Source organism: Erinaceus europaeus, chromosome 4 (genome assembly GCF_950295315.1).
Source record: "Erinaceus europaeus chromosome 4, mEriEur2.1, whole genome shotgun sequence".
Classification (NCBI taxonomy): Eukaryota; Metazoa; Chordata; class Mammalia; order Eulipotyphla; family Erinaceidae; genus Erinaceus; species Erinaceus europaeus.
Genome location: NC_080165.1, coordinates 148344378 through 148371181, shown reverse-complemented (window position 1 = coordinate 148371181; position 26804 = coordinate 148344378). Strand labels below are relative to the sequence as shown.

The window sequence follows — 26804 nt, the reverse complement described above, 5'->3', positions numbered from 1 at the left end:
AAAATGAGTTTCTCTTAGTGCTATGGTACTCTTGTGTGTTTCTGGGGCTCTAACCCAAGCCACTCTCAGGTAAGGCACCCTGACGGTGAATGGAGCTATCCTTCAGGTTCCAAAAGTCTGATTCTTTACATTATTAATGTTAGGGGCCAGGTGGTAACATACCAGGTAGGTCACAAGATCTTGGTTGAAGCCACTGGTTTATGTTATTACAGGCATTTCTCCTCTCTGCCTCTCTTTTTCTCTCTCTCTCCTCTTTCTATTTATCTTCCTCTTCTCCCCTTCTCTGTCTCTTTCTGTCTTTCAACATGTATCAGAAGGGGAAAAAAAAGGATACCAGATGGATGGAGTTGCCACAGAGGGGCAATAATCTTGGTGGCAAAATAAATGAATGTATCACTGTGAAACGAATTTTAAATTTCCTTTTTAAATTTTTCTGTAGGAAAGATATTTCTAATATCTTTCTAATATTCCCATAGACAAAGATTGTGTGATATTTTTCTTATAAAGAATTCAGAAAGGAATCAAATATCAGTGGGTATAAATAAATAAAGATAAAGCAAGTATATTTAAGTGACCCCTTCAAATAAAGGAACCACTAAGAAATATTTTGTACCCACGAATTCTCAAAGAATCATCAATTTAAAAGTCTCGTTTCCCCATTATCTAGTTAATAGCAAAAGTGGTAGATTTAGTCAAAGTCATTTGAAACCCTCAGCAGATATAAAGCACTGATGCTTACTGAAGCCACAACTGAACCTACGACTTTTTGCGGTTAATTATTTCTTAATGACCACTTCTTAGGTCCTATCAAAATTAAAAACTCCATATTTTATAACTCCGTTGCATACTTTACTTTCACCTTTTAAAAACTATATACTGTCACTTTACTGAGAAAGTGTTGGTTTACCGAATTGTTGTGGTGACAGGCGTAGTTTCTCATTTCTGCAAAATCATTGCCAGTAACCCTCACCCTCCATGAACTGTCACCCCTCCTCCACAATGTGGCACTAACTTCTGGCACCAGTTTATTTTTATTTTATTATTTCTCTCTCTTTCTCTTTACTTATTTCAAATATGTATTTTACATGAGTGCATGTTGTAATATATATATATATTACTATTTCATTTTTAAGTTTTATTATGGAAATAATGGTTTGCAAGATAGTTATCACATGGGTACAGTCTTCCCTTGCTAAGTGTCTGCACACCAATCCCTACACCAGCATAGGTCCTTCTCCATCATTGCTCACTGGGTCCTCACTGTCCTTTCAGTCCCCTCCTTTTGTCCACCAGACCCTTGACCTGGCTGCAACAGACCACACCTAGTTAAGTTTCAACTTGTGTGTTCCTTCCACCTCCCACCACCTTATTTCTTAAATTCTGCCTACAAGTTGTAGTGAGATTCCTATAGTACTCATTCATCCTGTTTCTGAGGTATAAGATGATTCCTTCTAGTTCCACCCAAGATGAGGCAAAGGAGATGGTTTCATCATGTTTTAGAGTTGAGTAGAGCGGAGGTATGCAAAGAGACTCTCGTGCCTGAGGCTCCGAAGTCCCAGGTTCAATCCCCGGCACCACAATAAGCCAGAGCTGTGCAGTGCTCTGGCGTTTCTTTGTCTTTCTCTCTCTGCATCTCTCTCAAAAATAAAATAAATAAAATACCATTAAAAAAAGAGTTGAGTAGTTTCCACTTGTGTCTGTAACACCACTTTCTTAATCTGTCATTGGGCATCTGTATGTATTGCTTCCATATTCGCAACTTTTACAAATATGCTGTTATGAATTATACATAGATTTCTTTGGATAGAAGTTTTTGTTTTCTTTGCCTAGAACCCTAGGATAAGGATTACTAGGTCATAAGGTTGATTCTCTTCTCTCTTCTAATGTTATCAGATACGGAGTTCTGGTGGTGGGAATTGTGTGGAATTGTGCCCCTCTTATCCTATGTTCTTGTCAGGATTTCCATTTTATAAATAAAAATTACAAAAAAAATAATTGTCTGAACTATCAGTTATAGTCCACTAGTCAATGTGTCAGTTTTGGTGCCAGTCCCAGGAAATTTTGTTTATAACAGCTTTACAGTATAGATTGAGGTCAGGAAATATGATACTTTTATTTTTATTTTTTCTCTGGATTGCTCTGTCGGTTTCGGATAAACTTCTGTAGCTTTTATCATATACCTTCGAAGAAATTTGGTGGAACTTTGACAGGGATTGGATTAAATATGCGTAATTTGTATGCTGTTGGAGATTGAATTTTGTATTTCTTCTTCTGGTGTGCTAGTTGCAAAGAAGATTGCCACTAGTTTTTGTATATTAATTTTTATTGCCTGTTCCCTTAATATGTTGCTACCAATTTCCAGGAGTTTTCAGCTACCTAGCTTTGAATATTTTGTCTATTTACAGTGTTGTTGGAAAAACCATGACATACTTTTCTGAGCAATATGCCCCATGACATTTCTGACATCCCAATGTTATCATCGCTAAATAGTGACAACTTTTCTCCTTTTCTGATCTCTGTCCCTTTTATACCTTTGTCTTGTCTAGTTGATGTGGCTAGGGCATTCCAGACTACACTGAATAGTAATGGTGGTATATAGATGTTAGTAAGAGTTATATCTTCCTGGTTTATGGGTTTCCTGATCATTATATCCTGTCTTTCATTCTACCCTATCTTTTATAGTTTCACCTACCATGAAGTCTCTGTAATATATATATATTTATATATATGGCTTTCTTGTATGACCCATTCATGATCTTGAATGATTATTTTCTAACCGTTCACCATTAGTTTTTGTTTATCCTCCCCAAGTTAAGTGGGTCTACTGTAAACAGTATGTGTTTGGGTTTTAAGTAACCCCTTTTGATAGGTGAAATTATGGATTTAAGGGATTTTATTGTCATTACCTTATATGGGCATTGAGTATTCTTGTGGTGTTTTGTTTTTGAGTCTCTTCAGAACTTCTTGTAGAGCCGGTCTAGTGGTGAGAGATCACTTCAACTGTTGCTTGCTTGAGTTCTCTATATCTCCTTCCACTCAAATGAAAGTATGGCAGTGTAGAGTATGTTTATTTGACAATACCACCAAACCTTTCTTGTTGAATACTCTATAAATACCCTGCCATTACTCTCTGACTTACGATATTTCTATAGAAAAATCTATTGATAATCTTATGCACTTTTTTTCTCTTTTTTTTTTAAGTTTGTAAACCTTTGTTTTTCTCTTATTACTTCCAGGAGTCTTTCTTAATCCTCTTATTTCAAATTAATGAGAACAAGTTCTCAGTGCTGTGCAGTGTTGGGTTAAGGAACTCACACTCTCCTTTCCAGGCAAGACTATCTGTATCTTGATAGGACTTGTTCTTTTGCCTTGGGATATGATGCTGATGTGTAGTCTCTATCTGTTTCATCACTTAGACAATGGCTTCCCTACTTCTGTGGTTACTAGAGTTCTGAGTTGTATGTGTGCTTTATGCAAGGTTGTTAATATTCTTCTAAGGAACTGAACTTGGTTTCTGGAGCAGCCTAGCAGGGTTGCCTGTTAGACTTTCATCTTGTCACAAATCACCCGTTATACTTTTTTGGTGGTTCTTAGGAGTTTTACAAAAAAGTTTCCCCAACATGCTAGGATTTTTAGTAATGACATAATCACTTATGAAGATATGCTTTCTTTCCTAACTTCCATTAATGAGTTTAAAATGTTTTACTAGTTTATTGAATATTCACTTTACTTTTAAAGCATACTCACAGTTTAAAGAAGACGGTTTGTAAGTGATGAAATTTTGCTTTTCATATACCAGGGCAGAGGGAGGTTGCATTGTAATCTGATATATAAACTGTGCTGTACGTTCAACCCCCAAAGGAGAGCAGACTACTTTATAGTGTTGATTTTTTTTTAACTTGGAACCTGTATTTTAGATATTCACCTTAACAAACAACTTTCCAAACCAACTTCTTTTTTTATATTAGTGATTTAATGAAGTTTTACAAGGATCTAAGCCGGTAACAGGATTATGGTTCCACTTCACATGGATTGAAGTTCTGGTCACCCTTCCCCCCACAATAACTGCCATAGATGAGTCTTAGAGAAAGTTTAAGTGCTCTTTTTTCTTTTCCTTTTTTTTTTTTTTTTTGAGTTGACATTGTTCAATTCCACATATTCCGTATCTGAGTGAGATCAGATCTGGCATCACACCAACTTGGTTTCCTTATCTTTTGTCATAACAAAACAGCCATCTCCTTCCAGTGGAAAGAGTAACTCTTCCTGAACTCTGCCTTTGATTGTCCAAATTCTCAGAAACTATACTTAAAAAAAAAATACTATCCTTACTTTGATAATTGTCCCTTTAACTACTTATGACATTTTCATAAGTTATTAACTATTTACAACATATTTCATAAATAAAATAGATGAGTGGTGGTGCCTATGATTTCATTTCCGGTTTCTGAGATGCAAGACACTGGTCTAGGTAGAGGATTCCAAAGCTTAGGCTTATGCCTTAGTTCTAGTGCTCAAGTTAGTGACATGACCAACCACAAGTTTTTACCATGTTTTGATTTTAATTTCCATTATCTGCAACAGGAATAGTAGTAGAATTACATGAGGATTACATATATCTGTTTTTGTAAAATTCTTAGCATGCAGGGCCAGGTGGTGGCACACTTAGTTGAGCGCACATGTTATAGTGTGCAAGGACCCAGGTTCAAGCCCCCGGTCCCTACCTGCAAGGAGAAAGCTTCATAAGTGGTGAAGCAGGCCTGCAGGTGTCTCTCTGTCTCTCTCCCTCTCTATCACCCCCTTCCCTATCAATTTCTGACTGTCTCTATCCAAAAAGTTTAATTTTTTAAAAATCTTAGCATGGTGATTATTGTATAAAGCAAATGCAGTTGTTCACATAAAATTTGTCATTTCCTTGACTTGTGAATACAAAAATATATGGACATCTTCCAGAACTCTGAAGATCTGTTTTTAGAGAAATTAATTGTTGTATATATAGCTACTCTTCAAGGATACCCAGCACTGTCACTGAATGTCCACTTGTCTGAACAACCACCAAACACAGAAAACACAAACAGGCCCTACAAACATCATTGACAGGTTGAGCTTTTTAGAGTTTTCCGTGTAGTCCTTCAAAAAGCTCTGAGTTGAGGCAACAGTAGAAATTCAGTTTCACTTGTTTATACAGATTTAGTACAATTCTTTATGTAAGCATTTCTTGCATATTTTCTGAAAGTTCGGTATGTTTATACAACCAAATTGAAAAAAAAAATGTAGCTTCATAGACTTGGAATAGATGCCTTTGTTATTTTAAAATATATTTATTTCTTGCAATATATGAGAGTTTAAGTTCATCCCTGACAGATGGGTATAACATGAGAAGTGAAACGCATTAGTGATTTAATGTATTTAAGCTACCGTGGAAAATTAGCAACTTGGTGAAAATTGAAAAACTCATTTCCTAATGTGATTTAGGCAGGGCTGTGAGGATTTTCATTAAATAATGCAAAACAAATTAGAGGGATAAAAACAAATCTCAGGGCAGTAAACACACTCAAAATAAAATTTCATAATGTTAACCATTTAAAAACTACATTCTTTTAACTGTGATCTGTAGTTTTAAAACAAGAGAAATAATGTTTCTCGGTTACCACCTATATAATCTGAGGATCAAATTACTACTCCTTTCCATGATGTTATTTTTGTTATCAACATTTAGATTTGCTGCTCAATTATTTAACGCTTTAGAAAATTACAACTGAGGGACCAGTTGGTGATGCACCCAATTGAGTGTACGTGTTGACTTGTCATGCACAAGATCCTGGTTTCAAGCTCCTGGTCTCCATCTACAGTGAGAAAGCTTTGCAAATGGTTAAACAGGGCTACAGGTGTCTCTCTTCCTCCCTTTCTATATCCTCTTTCGCTTTCAATTTCTCTCTGTCTCTATCCAATACGTAATAAATAATTAAAGAAATAAAATTACAATGGATAACAAATGGATTTGTAAAATTTAGGTTAAAAGTCGCTATAAGAATGTCATTAGCATAACTCTGGTGCTGAATGTACAATAGGTTGCTCACTTTTTCTTTTCTATTAGAAAATTATAGTGATTTGCTAGTCTAAAATTCATAAAAGTGAGTAGAAAAGTAAATCAGATGCTTCACTTAAGAGTGAAAATGCTCTAAATATTCGTTTAATTGTTATTGAGACAATTCTCAAATGTAAGGTATAGATACTTTAATCTGGTTACTGACATCCTTGTGATTTTGAACCAATATCTTTCTCTTCTTTCTTCCTTCCTCTTTTGCTTCTCTCTACAGAAAGCTGATCTTGCAGTTGCTCCCCTGGCTATTACCTACGTCCGAGAGAAGGTCATCGACTTTTCCAAGCCCTTTATGACACTTGGAATAAGTATTTTGTACCGCAAGCCCAATGGTACAAACCCAGGCGTCTTCTCCTTCCTGAATCCTCTCTCCCCTGATATCTGGATGTATATTCTGCTGGCTTACTTGGGTGTCAGTTGTGTGCTCTTTGTCATAGCCAGGTAACATGCTCACTTTTGTGATTGTTTTGGCAATTGTTACCTCCTTTTTCTAACTAATAATTGTCAAAAGTCACAATTGGTTTTACTTTTTGTTTTCTTTATTCCCCATGAGGTGTTGAAAAATAGTAAGGTTTTAAGTACCGTATAGCTTACTAAAATGTACTATGCTGCCTTTTCTGGGCAGAAAGCATGCTGATTATGTCAATAAGCTATGTTTCTAGTACTTTACAATCAGAATTTAAAAATAGCACAAGTCAGTAGATGAATTATTTCCTCATTTTAAAGATTTCTTGTGACAGAATAACAAAATAGTACACATGAAAACTTGAATTAACACTTCATTGAAGGAACCAGAGTGAGGAAATTTAAAAGGCCTAAAACAAAAACCAAGAAAGTTCATTGAAAATAAGCACTTTAAATATAAAAGGAATACCATGGTTTTCCACATAAAATTTTTAACAGAAAAATACATTATTATTTGTCACTGTGGATATGGTGCACTGGATAAACCATTGAACTCTTAAGCATAAACTCAGAAGTTCAGCCACTGGCATGGTACATGCCAGAATGATACTCTGGTTCCCTGTCTATCACTCTATCATCTGTGTTATCACAAAAATATGCCTCCTTTTTGGAAACATGCAGTGAATATTTCAATCCTAAACTCAGAAATTTGTATGTACAATAAAAACTGTTCTATATTTTTAGAATGACCTTCAAAATCTGTGATACAACTCTATCATGTTGATTATCCTCCTTTCTTGTTTTCCTGAAGGTAGAAATATGTAATCATTTGAATTTATTTTTGCTTTTTTTATATATAGAGAGAGAATCAGAAAGCCAATGAAAGAAACCACAGCATCAAAGCTCCTTCAGTGTGGTGGGGACGAGGTTCAGATCTGAGGAGCCATTTTTTATTTTCTGCTTATCTCATTATCACATTTTCTTTTTTTTTTTTTTTAATTTTCTTTCTTCCTTCTCTCCTTCCTTCCTTCCTTCCTTCCTTCCTTCCTTCCTTCCTTCCTTCCTCCCTTCCTTCCTTTATTGTAAAGAGACAACCAGCAATTGAAAGAGAAGGGTGAGATAGAGGTTGAAAGAGAGAGAGATACTCCTGCAAAACTGCTTCACCACTTGCAAAGCTTTCCCCTTGTGGGTGGGAACTGAGGGATCGAACCCTGGTCCTTGTGCATTGTAACATGTGCGCTTAACCAGATGCACCACCACCCAGCCCTTCACTATCACATTTTCAACACATAAATCTCATTGATATGATTCAGTTTCTTTTCCCTTCGTTAAGAAGATTAAACCTGTCTGTCATGATGCAGAACTCATTTTTGTTATAATGATGTTGAAAGTGACATTCATTCTAGCCTCTGAATTTTCATATCCTATTAGATATCAAAGAGAGCTCTAATTCTAATTAGAATGCTATGTCAATTTTATATATGATGCATACTAATTTTAAATATACTTTCATATTATAAAAATTTAATTTTTGAATAGTGAATACTCTTCAAGTTACCAAGTTATCAAGTTACCAAGTGAATACTCTTCAAGTTACTGAGGTTCTTCTGATGTTATTTAACACTGGAATAGTTGTTCCCTGAATATTATTATTTTTTAATTTGTAATTTTAGCAATAAAAAGGCTTGGTTCACTTAAACAAAATAAATATAATCAACTTCAGAAGTAGGATTTTTATATATTTACGTTTGTCTAAAGGTATTTTATATGTTTACATATAAATCTAAACAAATTAAAGTTTCTGTCTAACTGGATGAATATTAACACTGAACTCCTTACGACAGTCATTTTCCTGAAAATTTATATTAAGACTATGAAGCACTCGTAACTGCATGGAAGGTTGTGAACCATTTTTGTTTGAGGCATAATGTTCTCCACAACATTTAAGAAGTAGACTGTACGGTTTATAGACTTTCCCTTTGCTTTTTCCGCAACTTGTGAAAATAAAATAGCTTTCTCGTTGTTGAACATCTTTGGACAATTTGTTTCTGTTTTTAAAATGGCAAACTACGAGCCATTCGGTTTTATATATGTTAAAAGATGAATCATAGCTTAAAGAAATCTACCACTAAACTTGTCTGCAACTTGTCCAAAAAGCAAAGAGAAATAATCTGAAGTGGAGTCCTTTCTTCATGTCTGCTAGTATTCCTGTTCCTTCTTAATCAGGTGAAGAGAAGCACCCAGGAAGGCTTTAAACAGACAGTTCTAAAGTGATTGTGCGGGCAACAACCAAACATAATTAAATTTAATGCTAATGTTGGGGATTTTAATAAAAATAGGTCTTTCCCAGACGTATCTCTGAATAATTTGTCTCAATATCATAGCTATCAGATATAAACATTACCAAGTTAAGACACCACAAATTCAGAAGAAAATGTCTTCAGTTCATATAAATTCTAATCTGAACCTCAAAAAACAATAGCATTTGTGTGTTTCAAATTCACTCTGACTTGGTATGGAGTTCTTGTAGCCAATAGCATTAATGCCTGATTTGGCTATACAGAAAAAAATGTTCAGGTTTCAATTTAATTAACTTTCTAATTTGAATAGTATTGTGACATTTGTTTTCAACTCAAAGTAAGTATAATATTTTAATTTTACCAAACAATAGACCATGTTCAATGTCATATAGAGATCACTGAGCTCTTAATATGACTATTGAAGTTAAGTACTGTAATTCTCTTTATGTCTATATACATACTTTATCCCCATAAAGATTACAGAGAAAAGCGAGATTATACTTTAAAATTCTCATAGTTTGCTTCATGCTAGCTCACCTGATTATTCCACCTGCTGTGTCATTTGTCATTTACAGGAAGCTCCCTCGCTGTGGTGTCTTTCCCTCTCTGTTGACCCTGAGAGCTGAAGCCCTGATAATGACCACATAGATACATATTGATTATTGTAATAATGATTTATAAAATGGGATCTGGGATTCACTAGGTAGCATTTCTGTTTGACAAAGACCCAGTTTTGAGTTGTGGAACAGGCAATGAGGTGCCTACCATTATCTTTCGACCGCTCTGTCTCTTGTGTTCTATCTGGAAGAAACAAAGAAACAAGTCACTAGGAGCAGTGCAGTTGGCAACTGCATTTCCAGGGAGTTCACCAGAGAAAGCATTTTCTTTCTAAAATAATACTTTTCTAATAAGAAAAAAAGTTACAACATATTGAACTCAACAGTTATTTAAAAGTTAGTTAATCCTACTTAGGAATGAACATGAAATGAAAACATAGTACATGGATTAAATATTATGTACAATTTTAGTTCCTACTGCTTTTGCTTTGATCACACTGTTGCTTCCATTTTCATTAAAATTAATCTTTTTTAAAAATATACACTTCATTTTTATTTATTTTAATGAAGTGGGGAGAGAGAGAGAGAGAGAGAGAGAGACCAGAGAGAGCAGAGAGAGCACTACTCAACTCTGGCTTATGGTGGTTTGGGCAGCCAGGGTTTAGACACTCAGGCAGGAAAGTCCTTTTGCATAACCATTATGCTGTATCTCCCCTCCCAAAGTTAATCTCTCTCTCTCTCTCTCTCTCTATATATATATATATATATATATATAGTCATAAAAGTATGCTTCCAATTTACTTTCAATTTCTTTAGTTTTATTATTTCATCCACCACTCAGTTGATGAGACAAGTAGTTATTGAATCTTCAATAGACACTGGATAATTTAGGGTGGTATCAAGTATTAAAACTAAAGCACATCCCTGACCTATGTAGCAGTTTAATAACAGAATTTCTACTGACTACCTATAAGCTTCTAAGGATTTTACAAGATCCTTATAATTGATAATAGATGTGATCGTAAACTTAATTTGTATTAATAAACTCGTAATAAATGCATTTTTATCTTAGAATAAATATCTAGCAATCCTTGTGTAAATCAGCACAACTATTTGATAGTTATAAAAGTTTTACAAATGCTGTATTTTAAATATAGTTTCAAAAAAATGACTTGTCATGGGTTCCTCACTTGTAAAAAATGTACATGTACATAGAAAACATGCCTTTTGTTGAGGGGGTAACAACTTGGTGGTGGATGAGGTACGCTGTCTTTCTTCTTGAGGAGACAGTAGAGTTTACACCATGCCAACAAGTTTTGGCAGTTAGCATTTCCTTAATACAGTGGGCATAGAAAAATAAATATAAAAAGCTTGTGCCCTACTGTTGAGTCACCAAACAAAAGAGTGTCTGTCATTAAATATATTGTGAGTAATCATTAGAATGCTAGATTTGAAGTTTGTTGAGTATCTTTGGCATCATACCACAGTGTTAACAATTTTTATTTTATTATAAATTAAGAAATGATCATGGTTCTTAGGCTTTGCTTTTCAACTGAATTAAAAGTAAATTATGACTCTGATAACTTAAAATTCCCTGTCACACTTACTTTATAATGCATAGTTTATATAAGAAATAATATGAAAATATTACAATCAGTTGAAACCAGGTTTAAAAAAGATGTTGCTTATCTTGATAAAGTTTTGTAATCTATGAGCTCTTGCAAACAGTTGCATTATTTTCATAGCATAATGACATAAACAGCATGCTTATCTGATTAGCAGAACACTCTTGTTTTAGAGTAAAAGTAACCCTAAAATATTATCTTATTCCATATAGCTTAACACAACTATTTGTCTGACAGATGATTAGAAAGGAATCTTATCCACAATAGGCTTGTACTTAATCATGTCCCCCTCTCTCTGTTTTTATCTTTAACCAAGGTATAGTAACATAGACATGAATGCTAGCCATGTAAAATGTCGAGTTAGGGATCCCCTTCTGTATACTAATACAAAGAGGTATTTTTCACCTTGCTTCAAATATTTCCTTTATAAGAAAACAGATAATGGTGTAATAGATAGTATTTATAAACCTGGTTCATTTAAATCCCCACAATATTAGGACTATTAGGTATTTTTTATTTTAGCTATAGTTGTCTCTTGGATAACCTGAGCTATTCTAACACAACACAATACAACATAACACAACACAACACAACATGACACACAAACACACTTTTCCTTCCAACAGGATTGATGCCTTTTTAATAATTATTCACTGAGCACATTGGAGCATTGCATTTTTCCCAAGATTTCCTTTATAAAATTTAAGTACAGATAAAACCTCTGGAAGAAAACACAATACCAAATTTTGTAGTAAAATACCATTTCTCAGAAATTTCCTGCTTGACTGAAATGAATGTAATCACATGTAGATGATCTTTTTTTTTTTTCGTCTTAGCAAGAATAGCAGATGAAATCATATATAACATACGATATGTGTACCTTTAGTCTTCCGAAGTTAAAAAGGAATATATTAATTTCTTCTGTGTTTCTGTGCTGAATTACTTTGTGTGCTATTTTAAGACATTAGAATAATACACATTGCACTACTAGGTAAGGCTGCAGGGTATGCTTTCTGAAGACTCTGATGAAGAACTTTTTTTTATAGTGACCATCAGGATTGTGTTGTCTTGACACACATTTTTGGCTATAATGTGGTCTGTGATCACAAGATGAAAAAGTTATTACCATAATGAGAGTTCTTACATTTGTAAAACCAAAAATACTCTGTATTTGTCTTAGAAGCTAGAGGCAAACATTTTCTAAACATAGTATGTTTTGTTTTGTTTTTGTTTAACTAGGTTTGGAAAACCCTGTCTAAAGTGCCTTTGCATTAACAGCTTTTATCTGGTTCCTGACGAGTGTGCAGTAGCTTTCATATTCCTGTCACAATGATGGCTGGCACTTACTGTACAGTGAAGTGAATTCTTATGCACTTGGAAATTTATAACTGTTTTGGGGGGGATGTCCAACGTTAAACTGATCTGCTGTCAAAAAGGCCATTTTCACATTGAAATGAAATGTCAGTTTTGTTGTGTGCTCTTGCCACAAACTTGCTTACCTATTACTAGAAAGTCATTTTACGTTTTCATAACATATTTAGATATATCAACTGGTGTTAGTCTTTTTTTATTCAAGTAAACTGCAGGATAACCCAGTTGCCACTCCTCTTCCCATATAATAACAACTTTCTGACAAATACATGTTTTTGACTTAAAAGTCAACATGAAGTCAAACCAAATGAACTTTCCTTTCCCCCATAGTTTATGAAATCTTTCTTTATTCGATTTTATTTACTTGTTTGTTTTTATGTTTTAATTGTGTTTACTTATCTTGTTATGTCTTATCTTATTATGTTTTTATTTTGTTTACTTACTTACTATGTAGTATAGAGACAGATATTGAGAAGAAAGGAAGGAATAGAGAGGGAGAGAGAAGAGACAGCTACAGACCTGTTTCACCACTGAGTGAAACTTTTCCTCTCTTGCAAGTGGGGAGTAGGAGCTTGAACCTTGCACATTGTAACGTGTGCTCAACAAGATGTGCCACTGTGCGCACCCCTATGTGTTTACTATTATTACCATTTGATAGGTCAGAGAGAAACTAAGAGGAGAAGGGAGAAATAGGAAGAGAGACAGCAGTGAAGTTTCCTACCCTACCCTGTAGGTGGTGACCCAGGGCATGAGTCCAGGTACCGAAGAATGGTAATGTGCACATTCAGCCAAGTGCACCACCATTAGGTCCAATGAAGTTTATTGTTTCACAATTATTATCTGCTAACTTCATTATATAATCATTTGCCTCTTTCATTTTAATGTTCCCAATAGTATTCGTGGTTACAAAGTAGACATGGAGCAGCGAGCCCATAAAAATCTTGATTTATATAATTATTATTATATAAATTGAAATTGACCAAACAAATTGAAACTAAGTCACATCTGAAACTTCCTTTCAGCTATATGATGTCTACATAGTTGAGACAGTGGAGATTTTATTTATTTAATTTTTTTCTTTATTGGGGGACTAATGTTTCATATTCAATAGTAAATACAATAGTTTGTACATGCATAACATTTCTCAGTTTTGAGACAGTGGAGATTTTAATTGAAGTTCTATGCACAGGAAAAGGAAGAGATTTACAATTGGCATAAAATTTATTTTCCACCTTTTGATTTTTAAAATTATTTTGGTCATTTATATGAATGATTTTTTTTTTTTAGAAAAATGAGTAAAATAAAAACAGTTTGAAATGTGAGAGCATTTCCTGTAATATATAATCAAATACATTTTGATTATGTCCTTTAAAGATCATTATTTCAGTATTCTTAGAAGTGATATGTTTCCTTTTTTAAATTATCTTTATTTATTTACTAGAAGCAGCCAAAAACCGAGAGGGAAGGGGGTAATAGAGAGGGAGAGAGACAGAGAGCAACGTGCAGCCCTGCTTCACCATTCACAAAGCTTTCTCCCTGCAGGTGGGGACAGGGTGCTTGAACTAGGTCCTTGCACCCTCTAACGTGTGCTCAGTCGTGCCAACAACTGGCCCAAAGTGATATGTTTTCCAAATTATTTTTTATGTCAAATTTAGTCTTAACTGTGAGCATAAAGTGAAAATAAGCATAGTAGTCTGATAATTTGGTTTTCAAATCTGATAGATAGATATTTTTTGCCTCTCTGTTTTTCCTAACTACCTTCCATCCCAAAACTGAATCAAAGATTCATAATAAGTGGAGGAAAAAAAAACAGATAAAGAAAAAAGAATTCAAGAAAACAAACTACATCTCTGTTTAAACACTGCAAATGTGTCCACTCAATAAATACTAATGAGAATGTATAATTGTTTTACCTAAAATGCCACGACTCTATATTCAGATGATAAACTTCTTACCCTTGTACACAATGTTGTTAGTCTTTAATATTTTGAAATTTAGAAAAGGGCCAGTGACTTCTTTGGCAGTTGCTACTATGTCTAGTATACTTATTTTCATTTTTTGTCTCAAACTAAGTAGCTAATGGGATGCAAATCATAACTTTTTCTTGCCTTTATTGCTTTCTCTCCTTTCTTTTCCACTTTCTTTTGACTCTACTGTCCAGATAGAGGCAGAGTTCTGTGAGTTGTTTTTAAGACACTGTTGTTCCAGTTTGTCTTGTCTTGCAAATTCTCAAAACCAAATTGTACTTCTGTGTCATCCCAAAACCAATTCCTTAGAAAAATGGCCCTGTTGAACTTCCAGGGATTTTTCTCAATCACCTCAGAAAAAAGATTTACATAATCTGAAACTATTCCCCCCTCCAATCACTTTTTATAAAGTTCCTTAACAGTTTTCTTTATGAAGTATTTTCCTGTGTAATGTTTGGTCAAGAGAGTCCAAAGCTTTTATTCGTTGACAAGTGGAATCTGTGAAGAGATCAGTGTAAAACTTAACGAGAGACTACGGATTTTTTCACAAGCAGTTTGCCTCTACTCATAAAAGAGGCTACAGTGCTCTTCCATAAAGTGATAATGGAAGTGGAAGGAGGCAATTATGTGAGAAAGAAGTCGTTTTTTTTTTTTTTCCTGATAGATATAAATTACTAATACTTTATCAATCTATCCTTTTAGTGTAAATTCATTCTTCGGTGTAACAGTTCTTTTGCTGGATGGCCTCTTGTATTTTCTTGTACTGCACTGATAAGCCACTGGAAGAAGTTATTGAGACAGGTTATTTGCGAGTCCCATAAATATTAATTTGCTAGCTGTATTTTTGTTTTAAGGAACAAATCGACAGTACTTCCACCACCCCCCTCATTCACAAATTAGTGTCTCTATATTTCATGTTACAACTTTTGCTTTTTGATCAATGATTTATTGCAGTGACAAAAGTTCTAAAGAAAATAAAACAGGAAGTAGAGTTAGACAAGGGACTTATATTAGGTTATTTTTAAGTATTTATTTTCCCTTTTGTTGCCATTGTTGTTTTTTATTGTTGTTGTTATTGGTGTCATTGTTGTTGGATAGGACAGAGAGAAATGGAGAGAGGAGGAGAAGACAGAGAGGGGGAGAGAAAGACAGACACCTGCAGACCTGCTTCACCGCCTGTGAAGGGTCTCCCCTGCAGGTGGGGAGCCAAGGGCTCAAACCAGGATCCTTATGCCGGTCCTTGTGCTTTGCGCCACGTGCACTTAACCCGCTGAGCTACCACTCCTCCTAGCTTATTTTTTATTATGTTAAATTCATATAATGCCTTTCCTTCAAGTTATTAGAAAACAATCTTGAGTATCTTTTACAAATATCATACTAGATATTCTAATATTAGCGAAATATTATTTTCTGTCAGGTGGTTAATTGAAAGATTCACTTTAAATTCAGTTAAGAGTGGTGTCTTTCTCATTAAATTTGAAAATACAGTATTTTGAAAATGATTTCTATTTATGTTGGCAACTGACCAAGAGATACTGCTAAGCTCCTTACATGTAGATTTACTTATAAACCTATTCTCTAGAAATGTTTTCTTTCCTTGAAAATTACTAACTGCATATTGTTTTAAAAAGTGAGCCACATTGAGAGCAATTTTGGAGAATTAAAATGCAGTTGCTATTGCCTTGAATTTTTTCATAATTCATGATTGTGGGAGAAATGTCATCAATATTAAATGAAAATGTATGGATGTAATTTTAGTGGTAATTTATGACTTTAGTGCTTTATGATATGTAAAATAATGCACTCTGTCCAAATGATTAATGAGTAGGAACTATAGTGTCATCTGCCAATATAACTTCATTCATTAGAGCATGTCACAATACCTTAATTGCTATAATTTTTTTACATTCCATTACATCATTCAAGTTAAATTGTTTTCATACCAATCCTGTTGTGTAAATATATACATATACACTTACATATTCTAGGGAGGATATTACTTTCTGAAGTGCTGATGGGAACTTTAATGTGATATGTAGACAGAAAGAGCTTGATAACAGTTTGGATGCAAATAGTATATAAAACAAGACTGCAAACTGTTATATTGCTTTCCAACACCTGTAGTTTAAGATATTTTAGTTTTAATGATTTTAGTTAGCCCTTGTGTAGTGAAAGATACTAGGAATATGTTAAGTTCTCCGAGAAACATGTTGAATTTTATTTGAGATTTTGTATGGAAGTCGAGAAATTAGCACAGAATTAATGACAAATGACTCTCTATTCAGTGTACATTGGTTTAAAATGTAATTTTACTTTCAGTGCACTACAATTTATATTCAAGTTAATTTCCCTATATTTTAAGTCCCCTATTTCCCTCAAGCCTAGTTATAGATTTCCTGAAATTCATGATATGCTTGATTCTAAACAAATCATTTAAAAACATTCCCCATTTTATATGCTTCTTTTAGAGTACACCTAAACTGAAAAATTAGTTGAATGATTTGTTTTAAAATAGCAGTTCTTTTGAGTCAATAGAATTAATATTTGAAGCAAAGGTGAAAATGTAGGCTTTGAATGTTACTGGCATGATAAATTTTATTAACAGATTAGGGCTACAACTGTCATCTAAGTTGGTTCAGAATATGCACCTGCATATTATTTTACAATAATAAAATTAGGTAAGTGTTTCCCTACTTCCCTTATTGTATTTACACTGAAAACTGGGGGTTATGGGAGTTGTGCTTTTAAATAAATGTAACAAATCTCAAACTAAGGATGTTTTGGAAACTGGTGTTATCAAAAGGATTCTAGAAAAAAACCCTGAAATTTTAAGATGCAGAAAGAGATGCAAAAATAATGTTCACATTCAGGGAAAGGTACGTTGATTACAGATTTTCATGTTGGACCTCAATTTTCAATTAAGATTTTACATTTTTAATTCTTTAAAGAGATCTTAAAAATGATGTTCAAAATATTCCTTTATTAAAGCTTTTAAAATATATCTTATATTTTAATTCAGAAATTTAGTATAAACAGAAATACTGAATGCTTTCCAAATAGACCAGTTGTTTTAGATGTTAAACTATGTGTATCCAGTTAACTTTAAAAGTTTTATATATTTGGTACAATATTTGTCATTTTGAAAACATTTAGTTAAAAAAACAAAGTTCATGGTCACCAAAGCTTGTGCCACTTTTATTCAGATTAGTCGATAGTTAAAAATTCAATGATAAAATTTTAAAAAAGTAATGTGTCTTGATTGTTTATGGTAGCTTGGTATTTTAAAAATATAATCCAGATATTTGCATATTATCTAAATATATTTAAATGATGTCCAAATGGTGCTAGGAAATCAAATGGTGCCTCTCTAATGCTAGTTTGAGTTCTTTGTGTTAACAGCATTTATTTACTAAGTCTTCACAGTTTTTAAAAGCATAAGCCTTTTAATTTACTGGAATTAGAAGCAATGCAACTGTGATTAATCTGAGAACATTCTGCTTGTGTCTTTTAATACTGACTTACTGCTTTTATAATTCTTAGCAAGTGTGTGGCAGACTAAACACTTGCTTCTGATCTGTAAGTCTAGGGAAAAAATTCACAAGTGTAAGTTATTCTATTAATCTTTAAAGTAGTTATGTTGTAATATTTGGTACTTGCAAACAAATTATATATTGGTAAGACATTGACAGCACAACCCTGTGCTTCCTTAGGGAATGTTGATATTTGAACCATTTCCCTTAGTCTTCTCAATTTAAAGCCACTCTTTAATTTGATTAGTCAGTTGTTTATTCTATAAAATATCAGTATTCATAGTTATTCATGGGATTACCTAAAAACATTGTATTACATTAAAAAATAGATTCCAGATTTAAGTAGTTTTCTCTTTCATTTTACATCTGTAAATTTCAGTCTGAGTTTTAAGCTATTAAATTAGTGTCTTTTCTTTAGTTATCTTAAAATTAATGGTAGATAGTTATAATAATAATTGATTTTTAATTTTATTACAATGAAATCAAACTTATAATGAAACTTAGTAAGTTGAAATATACTACTGTGAATTGGTTTTATTAAAAGTATTTCTAAATTAGTTTATTGGAAAAACTAATATTCTAGGTATATAAGAAAGTTAAATGGGAATCAGCAGAAAGATCTTGTAGTTTAAAAACACTTAATATTTCTTGTTTGTAGTTATTCAGTTACAGTACATGCTGAAATTCATTTTACCCTGAGTATATTTACCTAGACATACCTAAAGAGTATATTTAATTTTAAGAAAAATCAATTGCAATTTAAGTTTGTCATACCAAGCTACAAATAAGTGGGACTGAATTTTGTAATCATCTCATTCAGCCCTTTCAAGCCATTTAAGTATACAACATAATATGTTCAATGACATATTATTGTATCATTCATGAACAGATAACTCTGATAACTTCACTCTGTAAATCTGGTGACTCTGCAACTAAAAGTAGCAAGCAAACAGTAGCATGTTTCACTAATGAAATTCACACATTCACAACATAAACATAACATTAATGATATGTATTTTGATTGACACCATGACAGTTGCCTAATTGGCTAAAACAAGGACAAAGACTTGAATTCTCAATCTCTTGGTGCAGATACTATGAATATGGTCAATACAAGGCTACCAGGAGGGGCAGATTAGATGCTGAATTGGGAAGGCAGGTACAAATTTGTCTATCACAAGACAGTTATGAGGGCCAGGGAGATAACTCAATATGCCAGACACCAGACTGTCATGCCTGAGGTTCTAGATGATCCAGATTCAATCCCCAGATGCACCATAATTCAGAACTATGCAGTGCTCTGGTCTCTGTCTTTCAATAAATAAATAAATAAATAAATAAATAAATAAATAAATAAGTTTGTCAAATAAATACATCTTGGGGTAGTAAAATAGCTCACCTGGATAGAATATCTATTTTGTCATGTTCATAATCCAGGATTGAACTTTGGTGTTCTAGTGTTTTTTTTTTCCTGTCTCTCTGTCTCTGTCCATTTCAAAAAGTCAACCCACAGTGATACGTTCTTTTCAAATGTCATATGAGTGCATTCAGACACCCTAGTAGTATATAATTTGTTCAGCAAAGCAAAAAACTATATGTAATAAAAGTAAATATCAACTAGTGCATGTGGGGTTTTATACACAAGGTGTATTCAAAGAAGTTGGGACTCTAAGGGAAGACTTTAGAGCCTTGGACACAAAAGTGAAGAGCACTTTTGAAGTAGTTGTGAACTGAAGGTAAACAGCAGGTTATCTTTATTATAATAAAAATAAGTTGATATAATTTTCCAAGTTAAGTAAGTATCAAATAATCTACAGAAAAGAGAGAAAATGATAAGGAAAATGTTAGCTACATATCAAATTCATAGGATGAAACATTGTGGATGCTGATATTATCTAAATGTAAGAACTTTTTATCATATAATTAGACCATTTTAGGGCCAGCAATATAGCTCACTTAGAAAAAGTGTTGCTTTTTATATACACGACCTACGTTAGAGCCTGGCCTCCACCACTACGGGAGATTTCAGTGCTGTGATCTCTCTCTCTCTCTTCCTCTCTCTTTCTCTTTCCTTTGCCTCATTCTCTCTGAAAAAGTCACCCAGGAGTGGTGAAACCCTGGTAATGATTCCCATTTTTTTCAACTGTTTACATAGAATATTTCTAATTACGAAATTTTCTTCCTTGCTTACAACTTTGTTAAATCCAAGGAAAATGTTTTTTTTTTCTAAATTCTTTCAGTAACAATGGTATGAATTCTAAACAATGCCTTCTGAAAGTGTAGTCACAGATTCATAGCCTGTGTTAATTCACAGATGGGTTACAGGAAATATGACAGAACAGTTGCTTAAGTAAATAGGGTCGCTATCCCAGAGTCTTAGGTAAGATTAAAACAGTGGTTGAAATGTCCTATTTCAACCCTAAAACTACATGTTACATATAACTTGGAGGAGGAGGGTTTTTTTTGTTTGTTTTGTTTTTTAAAGAAAGATCAGCGTATTACACCACTAATTTATAAGGTTCTTTTATTATAGCTGTCCTTGCTTTGTGTAGTATCTGGAACGAATCCACATTGTACCCATAGGAATGTGTTCTTATCACTGAACTACCTCCCTTGTCTGGTAGACTACATTTATTTTTGAAGTAGTGATTTAACAGTTTTACAAACTGGTTAAGCTGAAGGGCTATAACTTCACAGCCATACCAATGTAAATCACCATGCCCCCACTCATAACAATCAGTTTTCCAAAAGTTTAGTTACCTTTTTCTTTTCTGGGAAGCTCATTTGTTTCAGTCACCCAAATTCCACTAGTAGGCATGCTGCTGTTCTTTGATGAAGGGTTTTATCCTTGGGTTCCAGAGAGAAAGGAAGAATATACACACAAAAAAGTACTGTATAGTCTAAAATTATTTCACTTGGTTATTTCTAGTTACAGAATGTCTGCACATGTGATTTTCCCCCTTTAAATCTAAGTATACTGCCATCTCAGTTCTCCTGTAATTATGAAATTGACTAATAATTATTGATTCTACTATTGACTGTCTTCTGCCACAGAGCTTACTAAGCCATAAAGTAATACTTTTTCTTGCACACACAATAATCTTTAAAAAAAATCTTAATGACTAGGGAGACAGGATCAATGTCACTTCAAGGCTCTCATGAATAACAACCCAGACAACCTAGGTTCTGTTCCCAGCACCTCTCTACACTGTAGTTAAGCAATGTTCCTCTCAATACTCTCTCTTTCTTTCTGTAAATTAGGTAGACAATATAAACAGAGAATTTAGACAATTATTTGTTCAAAATTGCTACTATCAGTCAACATTACTTTAACTACTGTTTTTATAAACCATAACTATTGTTTTTATAAGCTACAAAATACTTAGGTATTATAGTTAGGAAACTTCCATGTTCAATGAACAGAAAAGGTGTGTCCTGATAATTATTCACTGAAAAAGTTTATTCTGTATTGTGTTATCTATATTCAGTGAAATCTTGTGATTCCAAACAAAGTGTTAGTGAATTTTATTGTTCTACTTATGTATAGATTCAGTAAAACGACACTACTTACTGAACACTAATTCTATTCTCACTGTTACTCCAATACTATATGAAATATAAAATTAAAGTGAATCTGCTCTTCAAAGACTCATCCCAATAAATGAATTATGCATTAAAAGTTGAGGGAAAGGGGCTAGGTGGTGGTGCACCTGGTTGAGTGTTAACATAACAATGCACAGTAACACAGGTTCAATTCCCTGGTCCCCACCTGCAGGGGAAAAGCTTCACAAGTGCTGAAGCAGTGTTGCAGGTGTCTGTCTGTCTCCCTCCTCTATCACTCCTTTCCCTCTAGATTTCTGGCTGTCTCTATTCAATAAATAAATACAATGTTGTTGTTTTTTTTTTAAAGTTAAGGGAAAGTATAGTCAGTGGAGTGTCAGAAATAGAATATCTCATGTAGATTAAGTTAAAATAAATATGTGATAGCCCCTCCTGTTGAAATGTCTGTCTCTCATCAGAAACAAATTTAAGTCATAAATAGTATGTTCATTTATATTCTGTTTACAGAGTCATATTTCAAGTGTGTAGAACAGCGCTAGAAAGATTGTTAATAAGAATGTTCTATATGAAAAATTGGTTTATTGCATAAATTATTTCATGTGGAGCAGTAAAAATTATAGTGAGATGACTCAGCATTCTAAAGTTTTGAAAACAGGGCAGAATAAATACTTATTTCTTATAGGCTGTTGATGAAATAATAGACAATTGGGTGAAAATTTCCCTAAGTGAGATGTATATATGTATCAAAAGAGGTAATGTTGGCAAATCCAAAAGACTCAGAGAGTTTGGTAGAAGTAGTCAAAATGAAAATGAAAAGTATTGCAATGTGAAAATTGTGAAATGCAAATGAAAAGGGAAATATAAGAACTTTCGAAGATAAATGCAATAAACCTCCGTGCTATATAGGATACAAATATTGAAAGAGTAGAAACACAGGTGACTTCAAGAATTCTCAACTGGATGATCAGAAAATACCTAGGTTAACTGCAAAGTTGATTGCATAGAAACTTGAGGTCCATTTGATATGGAAAGGATGACTACTTCGTTTTTGATCATTTTGAATTTGAAGTATGACTGTACATCCAGGTGGTAATCTTTTGAAGGCAGCTGGAAAGATAGGATGTGATGATAAGATTCAAATATGTAGATGCTCAAATTGATCCAAAATTGTCAAACACTATACCAACAATATAGAACAAGTTCAAGGGCTAGTTCTAATATGATAATATGAAGAATTTTAAAATTTTAGTTATTGCAATTCTGGATAGGAGTAACTTTGGTATGGAGTATGAAGTCATGTTATTTCTCTCAAAATGTTTCAGTTGTCACTCATTTTGGACATAGTACTAGCTAGCTAATATATTACGTTAGAATTTAACTACTTTTATTGACTAGTATTATGAGTGGATAAGTACAGATAATTTTTAAGCTTGATCTATATTGAATTGAACACATTTATTTTAAGTTGTTTTTGAAATCATATTTATAATTGAAAGCATGTATATTGCTTCTCAGTTTCTGTAATACTGTGTCCCAGTGTTTCACTTTCATTTCTTTATTGACCATAGTTTAACTTCATCTACTTTCAAAATTTCACCCCATCATTTTAACATTACAAAGCCTTTTACATCTGAGCATAAAACCCAATACAACCTTAACTAATATCCTGCTCATTAATGATTTGGAAGGTAACTAAAGTTAATTTCAGCTAGCAAGGTTTTTTCCCTTAGGAATAAATTCTTAAAGGACTCAATTGTGTTCGGATCAGTATTGGCTTGTATGAGTCATATTCTATAATGCACAAAAAACACAAATTTTATTTACTGAACAATAGAAAATTTTGGGAGATACTTGTATGTTATTGTTAGATAACAACATAAGATGTCTAACACCAATGAACACTAAATATAAATTATCTTTATTTTTTTTGAAAAATGGTTATTTGTGTTATATAAACTTTTTGGAATAATTGCAATGTTAATTTTCTGACTAAGGATAGTATTTAAAATCAATTATGCACTGAAGGTAACCTGTTTGGTAGTAAGACTTCAGAAAGTAAAAGACAACAACAACAAAAAAATAGATACTTTAAAAACTTGCCAATTGGGGGCCAGATGGTAGCATTCCAGGTTGAGAACAAGGACCTGGGTTCGAGCCCCTGTTTCCCACCTGCTCTGAGGGGACTCTTCACAAGGTCTGCAAGTGTCTTTCAATCTCTCCTTCTATGTCTCCCCCTTCCTCAATTTTTTTTGTCATATCTAATACATAGAAAGAAAAAGAAAAATGGCTGTTGGGAGTGGTGGATTCATAGTGCTGGCACCAAGCCCCAGCAATAATTAAAAAAAAAAAACGAAACAAAGCCTTGATAATCATAAGTAGAGGATGCTCTAACGTGTATCTTGGTCACTTTTTCACATTGGTAGTAATGTTGCTAAGACGTAACCTTTGGTTTACCATCAAATAAGCTATTAATAGTTATCATGGAGTATTTGAGTGTTTAGATTTTTGGTAATATAATAAATGACTAACAGACTGAGATTTAGGATGGTAAGAACATTTTTTTAGAGCAGATTCTTGCCACAAATGGCTACTCGTTATATAATCCTTGGTGTTTTTTTTCTGATCTGGCCCCTCAAGCATGTGCTATTTCAACACTCTGGGCCATGTTTTCGTTCAGAAATAGAGAGAGAAGCACTGAATTCATGTGGTGTCAGAGCACAGGCTGTACTGTGCACATGGCAAGCAGGACACATCTAATAGCCAGTGAGCTATTTCTTTAGTCCTGGTTGTACAATAATTCAGAATATAACTAAAGAGCACAGTGTTCCAACATCGTATTATCTTTGATCATTGTGTCTGATAGGAATTTGAATATTTTAAGTTGACTTCTTGATACTTTATTTTTTGAAATAAAAGTTGAATAAAAAGCAATAATTAAAAAGATAAATTGTTTAAGAACTTTATCTTCTCTTTCATTAGGTTGAGTTAAATTTCTTATACTGTTTCAACTCAGCACTACTGTGATGGTGCACAAAATGCTCAGATTCTTGTCTTCAGCATGTCAGTGGATTCAGAGAGAAGACCTTTTCAGAAAATATAAAAATCAATATTATACTCCACGCGTATAATAGTAAGACTTCAAGTAACAGTGGGAAATATAGAGCAAAATAATATTGTAAAAGTAGTTAGACTTCAAGTGAATTTGAATATTTCCAGAATTTAATATCTATGAATACAATATTTAACTGTAACACTGAAGTTTATCTTAGGTTTCTTATGGTAGTAGTTGAAAGGCGATATTCACTATGCAATATTTCAGATTAGAAATCAGATAGCAGTTAATACATTTGTTAATCCAAATATGATATCTGGTTAAAAATTTGTGAATATTTTTTTCTTATTCAATGCCATCATAAATTATGACTAAATCTTAATTGTCAAATGCTTCTGCTGTGCACAATTTGACTCCAGCAAGTATCAACATGCCAAGAACTGCTGGAGCAATTTTTTATTACAATCGAACATCACACAATTCCTAATTACCAGAAAGTAAAAAAAAAACAACAAAACCTAGAAATAATATTCTTCTGTCACTAGCAATTAAATTACTTCATAGAAATTCCCTTTTCCTCTTTTTCTGGGAACTGATAATGATTGAGTTTGAGGAACTGCTTGAAGAAGGCCATGTAAATATGTCTCCATCATTCTGTGATTTCTAAGACAGGCCTCTGATTTACCTTTATTGATGAAACTGAAAGACAGTAAGAAAGCACTGCCTTCACATCCTTAGTTTCATTATATGCCTGTTTAAAATGTGATTAAAAAAAACTTTTTCATAGTTAAAAAGAATAAAATGGATTTTTTAAAAAATGAAAGTTTCACAGTGACTATTGCTTAATTTTCAAGTTAGATTTACTTTGAACATATAGTGCACATTAAAATGGAGAGATAGTATGTTGTAATATTAACAAATTAATGTTTATATATTCCTTCAGTTATGATGCAGTTTGCCTCTGATTTGATAAGCTGTTGATAAGCTGTTGAAATAGATTTTGAATTTACATTTTGTAATATATAGTGAACATATTTCCAAAATGAGCAGTAGATTATTTCATAAGAGCTTTGAAATTAGATTTTGCTATAAGTCTCTGTGGCAAGAAATTGCCAGACATTATATACATTTAACCAACATTTATATAATATCGTATGCCTTAGAAAATATCTCATATGCATTATCTCTTACGAGTAATAGTTTTTGACATGGGAGTGGGGCGGTCGCGCAGCCGGTTAAGCGCATGTGGAGAAAAAAATGACTGGTTAGGATCCCGGTTCGAGCCCCCGGCTACTCACCTGTAGGGGAATCACTTCACAGGTGGTGAAGCAGGTCTGCAGGTGCATCTCTGTCTCTCTTCCTCTCTATCCCCCCCTCTCTCTTAATTTCTCTCTGTCTCTATCCAATAACAAATAATAAAAAAATAGTTTTTGATTATTTTCTAGAGTTAAATTTTCAACTTTGTTAACACATACCATTGCAATTCAATTCTTATAATTCCCTAAGCTTTGATCATTTCATTTTTCTAATTTTAGCTCTTAAGTAATATGAATATATTATTAATAATAATAACCAAATAGGGCTGGGCAGTGGCACACCATTTGAGTTTACATGTTACAATCTACCTGTGTAGGTGAGGGGCTACATGGTGTACCCATGTTGCCATGTCTCTCTCCTTTTCCCTCTTCCCAACCCTCTCAATTTATCTTCAAAATAAATACATAAAATACTGATTTTATTTTTTAAGAATGACAAATTAAAATGTTCAACGCTCATAATGTTTGAAGAATGAAAAATTGGTATATGATACCAACAGCAGAACACTGTGTAGAAATATGAACAGTTGAGCACAATTATGACCTGACCTGTTCAAGAAGTTCTTGTTCAAGCCTATAGTCTCCATCTGAAGGAGGAAAATGTTGTGAACCATGAAGCAATCCTGCAGGTGTCACTTTTCTTTTCCTCTTCCAATCTCCTCTCTCTCTCTCATAACGAATGAAATAATAATGTAAAAAGAGAAATGAAAAAATAAAATATGAGAAGACTATCAACATTATGGAATTTCAGAGATAAATAGGATGAAAACTTGTGGATAAATTACCTAAAGGAAAGAGACGTTCACCTAGTAGGGACAGCATAAACAAATACAAAATGTGAAAATTGGCCAGTTACATAATAGTGTCAAAAAAAGTTTAAAATACTGAGCTATGCTATAGATTTTGAAATTCCGAGGTGTAGAAAATTAAACAGGATTCAGTAGCTAATACAAATTGATTTGGTCCCCAGAAGGGGAGTTATGTGGTACAGAGGCTAGGAAAGTACAAATTGACTATGAA

General features: G+C 33.3%; 1 protein-coding gene across 5 annotated transcripts in view; it reads left to right on the top strand.

The window, feature by feature from the left end:
* Positions 1 to 26804, top strand: part of GRIK2 (glutamate ionotropic receptor kainate type subunit 2) — a 653698-nt gene that overhangs the window by 499052 nt on the left and 127842 nt on the right. For all 5 annotated transcript variants that reach the window (XM_007523908.3, XM_007523909.2, XM_060190711.1 and 2 more), the window contains exon 11: positions 6318 to 6541. In XM_007523908.3, coding sequence (XP_007523970.1) covers positions 6318 to 6541 — 224 coding nt within the window. The remainder of the gene's footprint in view (positions 1 to 6317; positions 6542 to 26804) is intronic.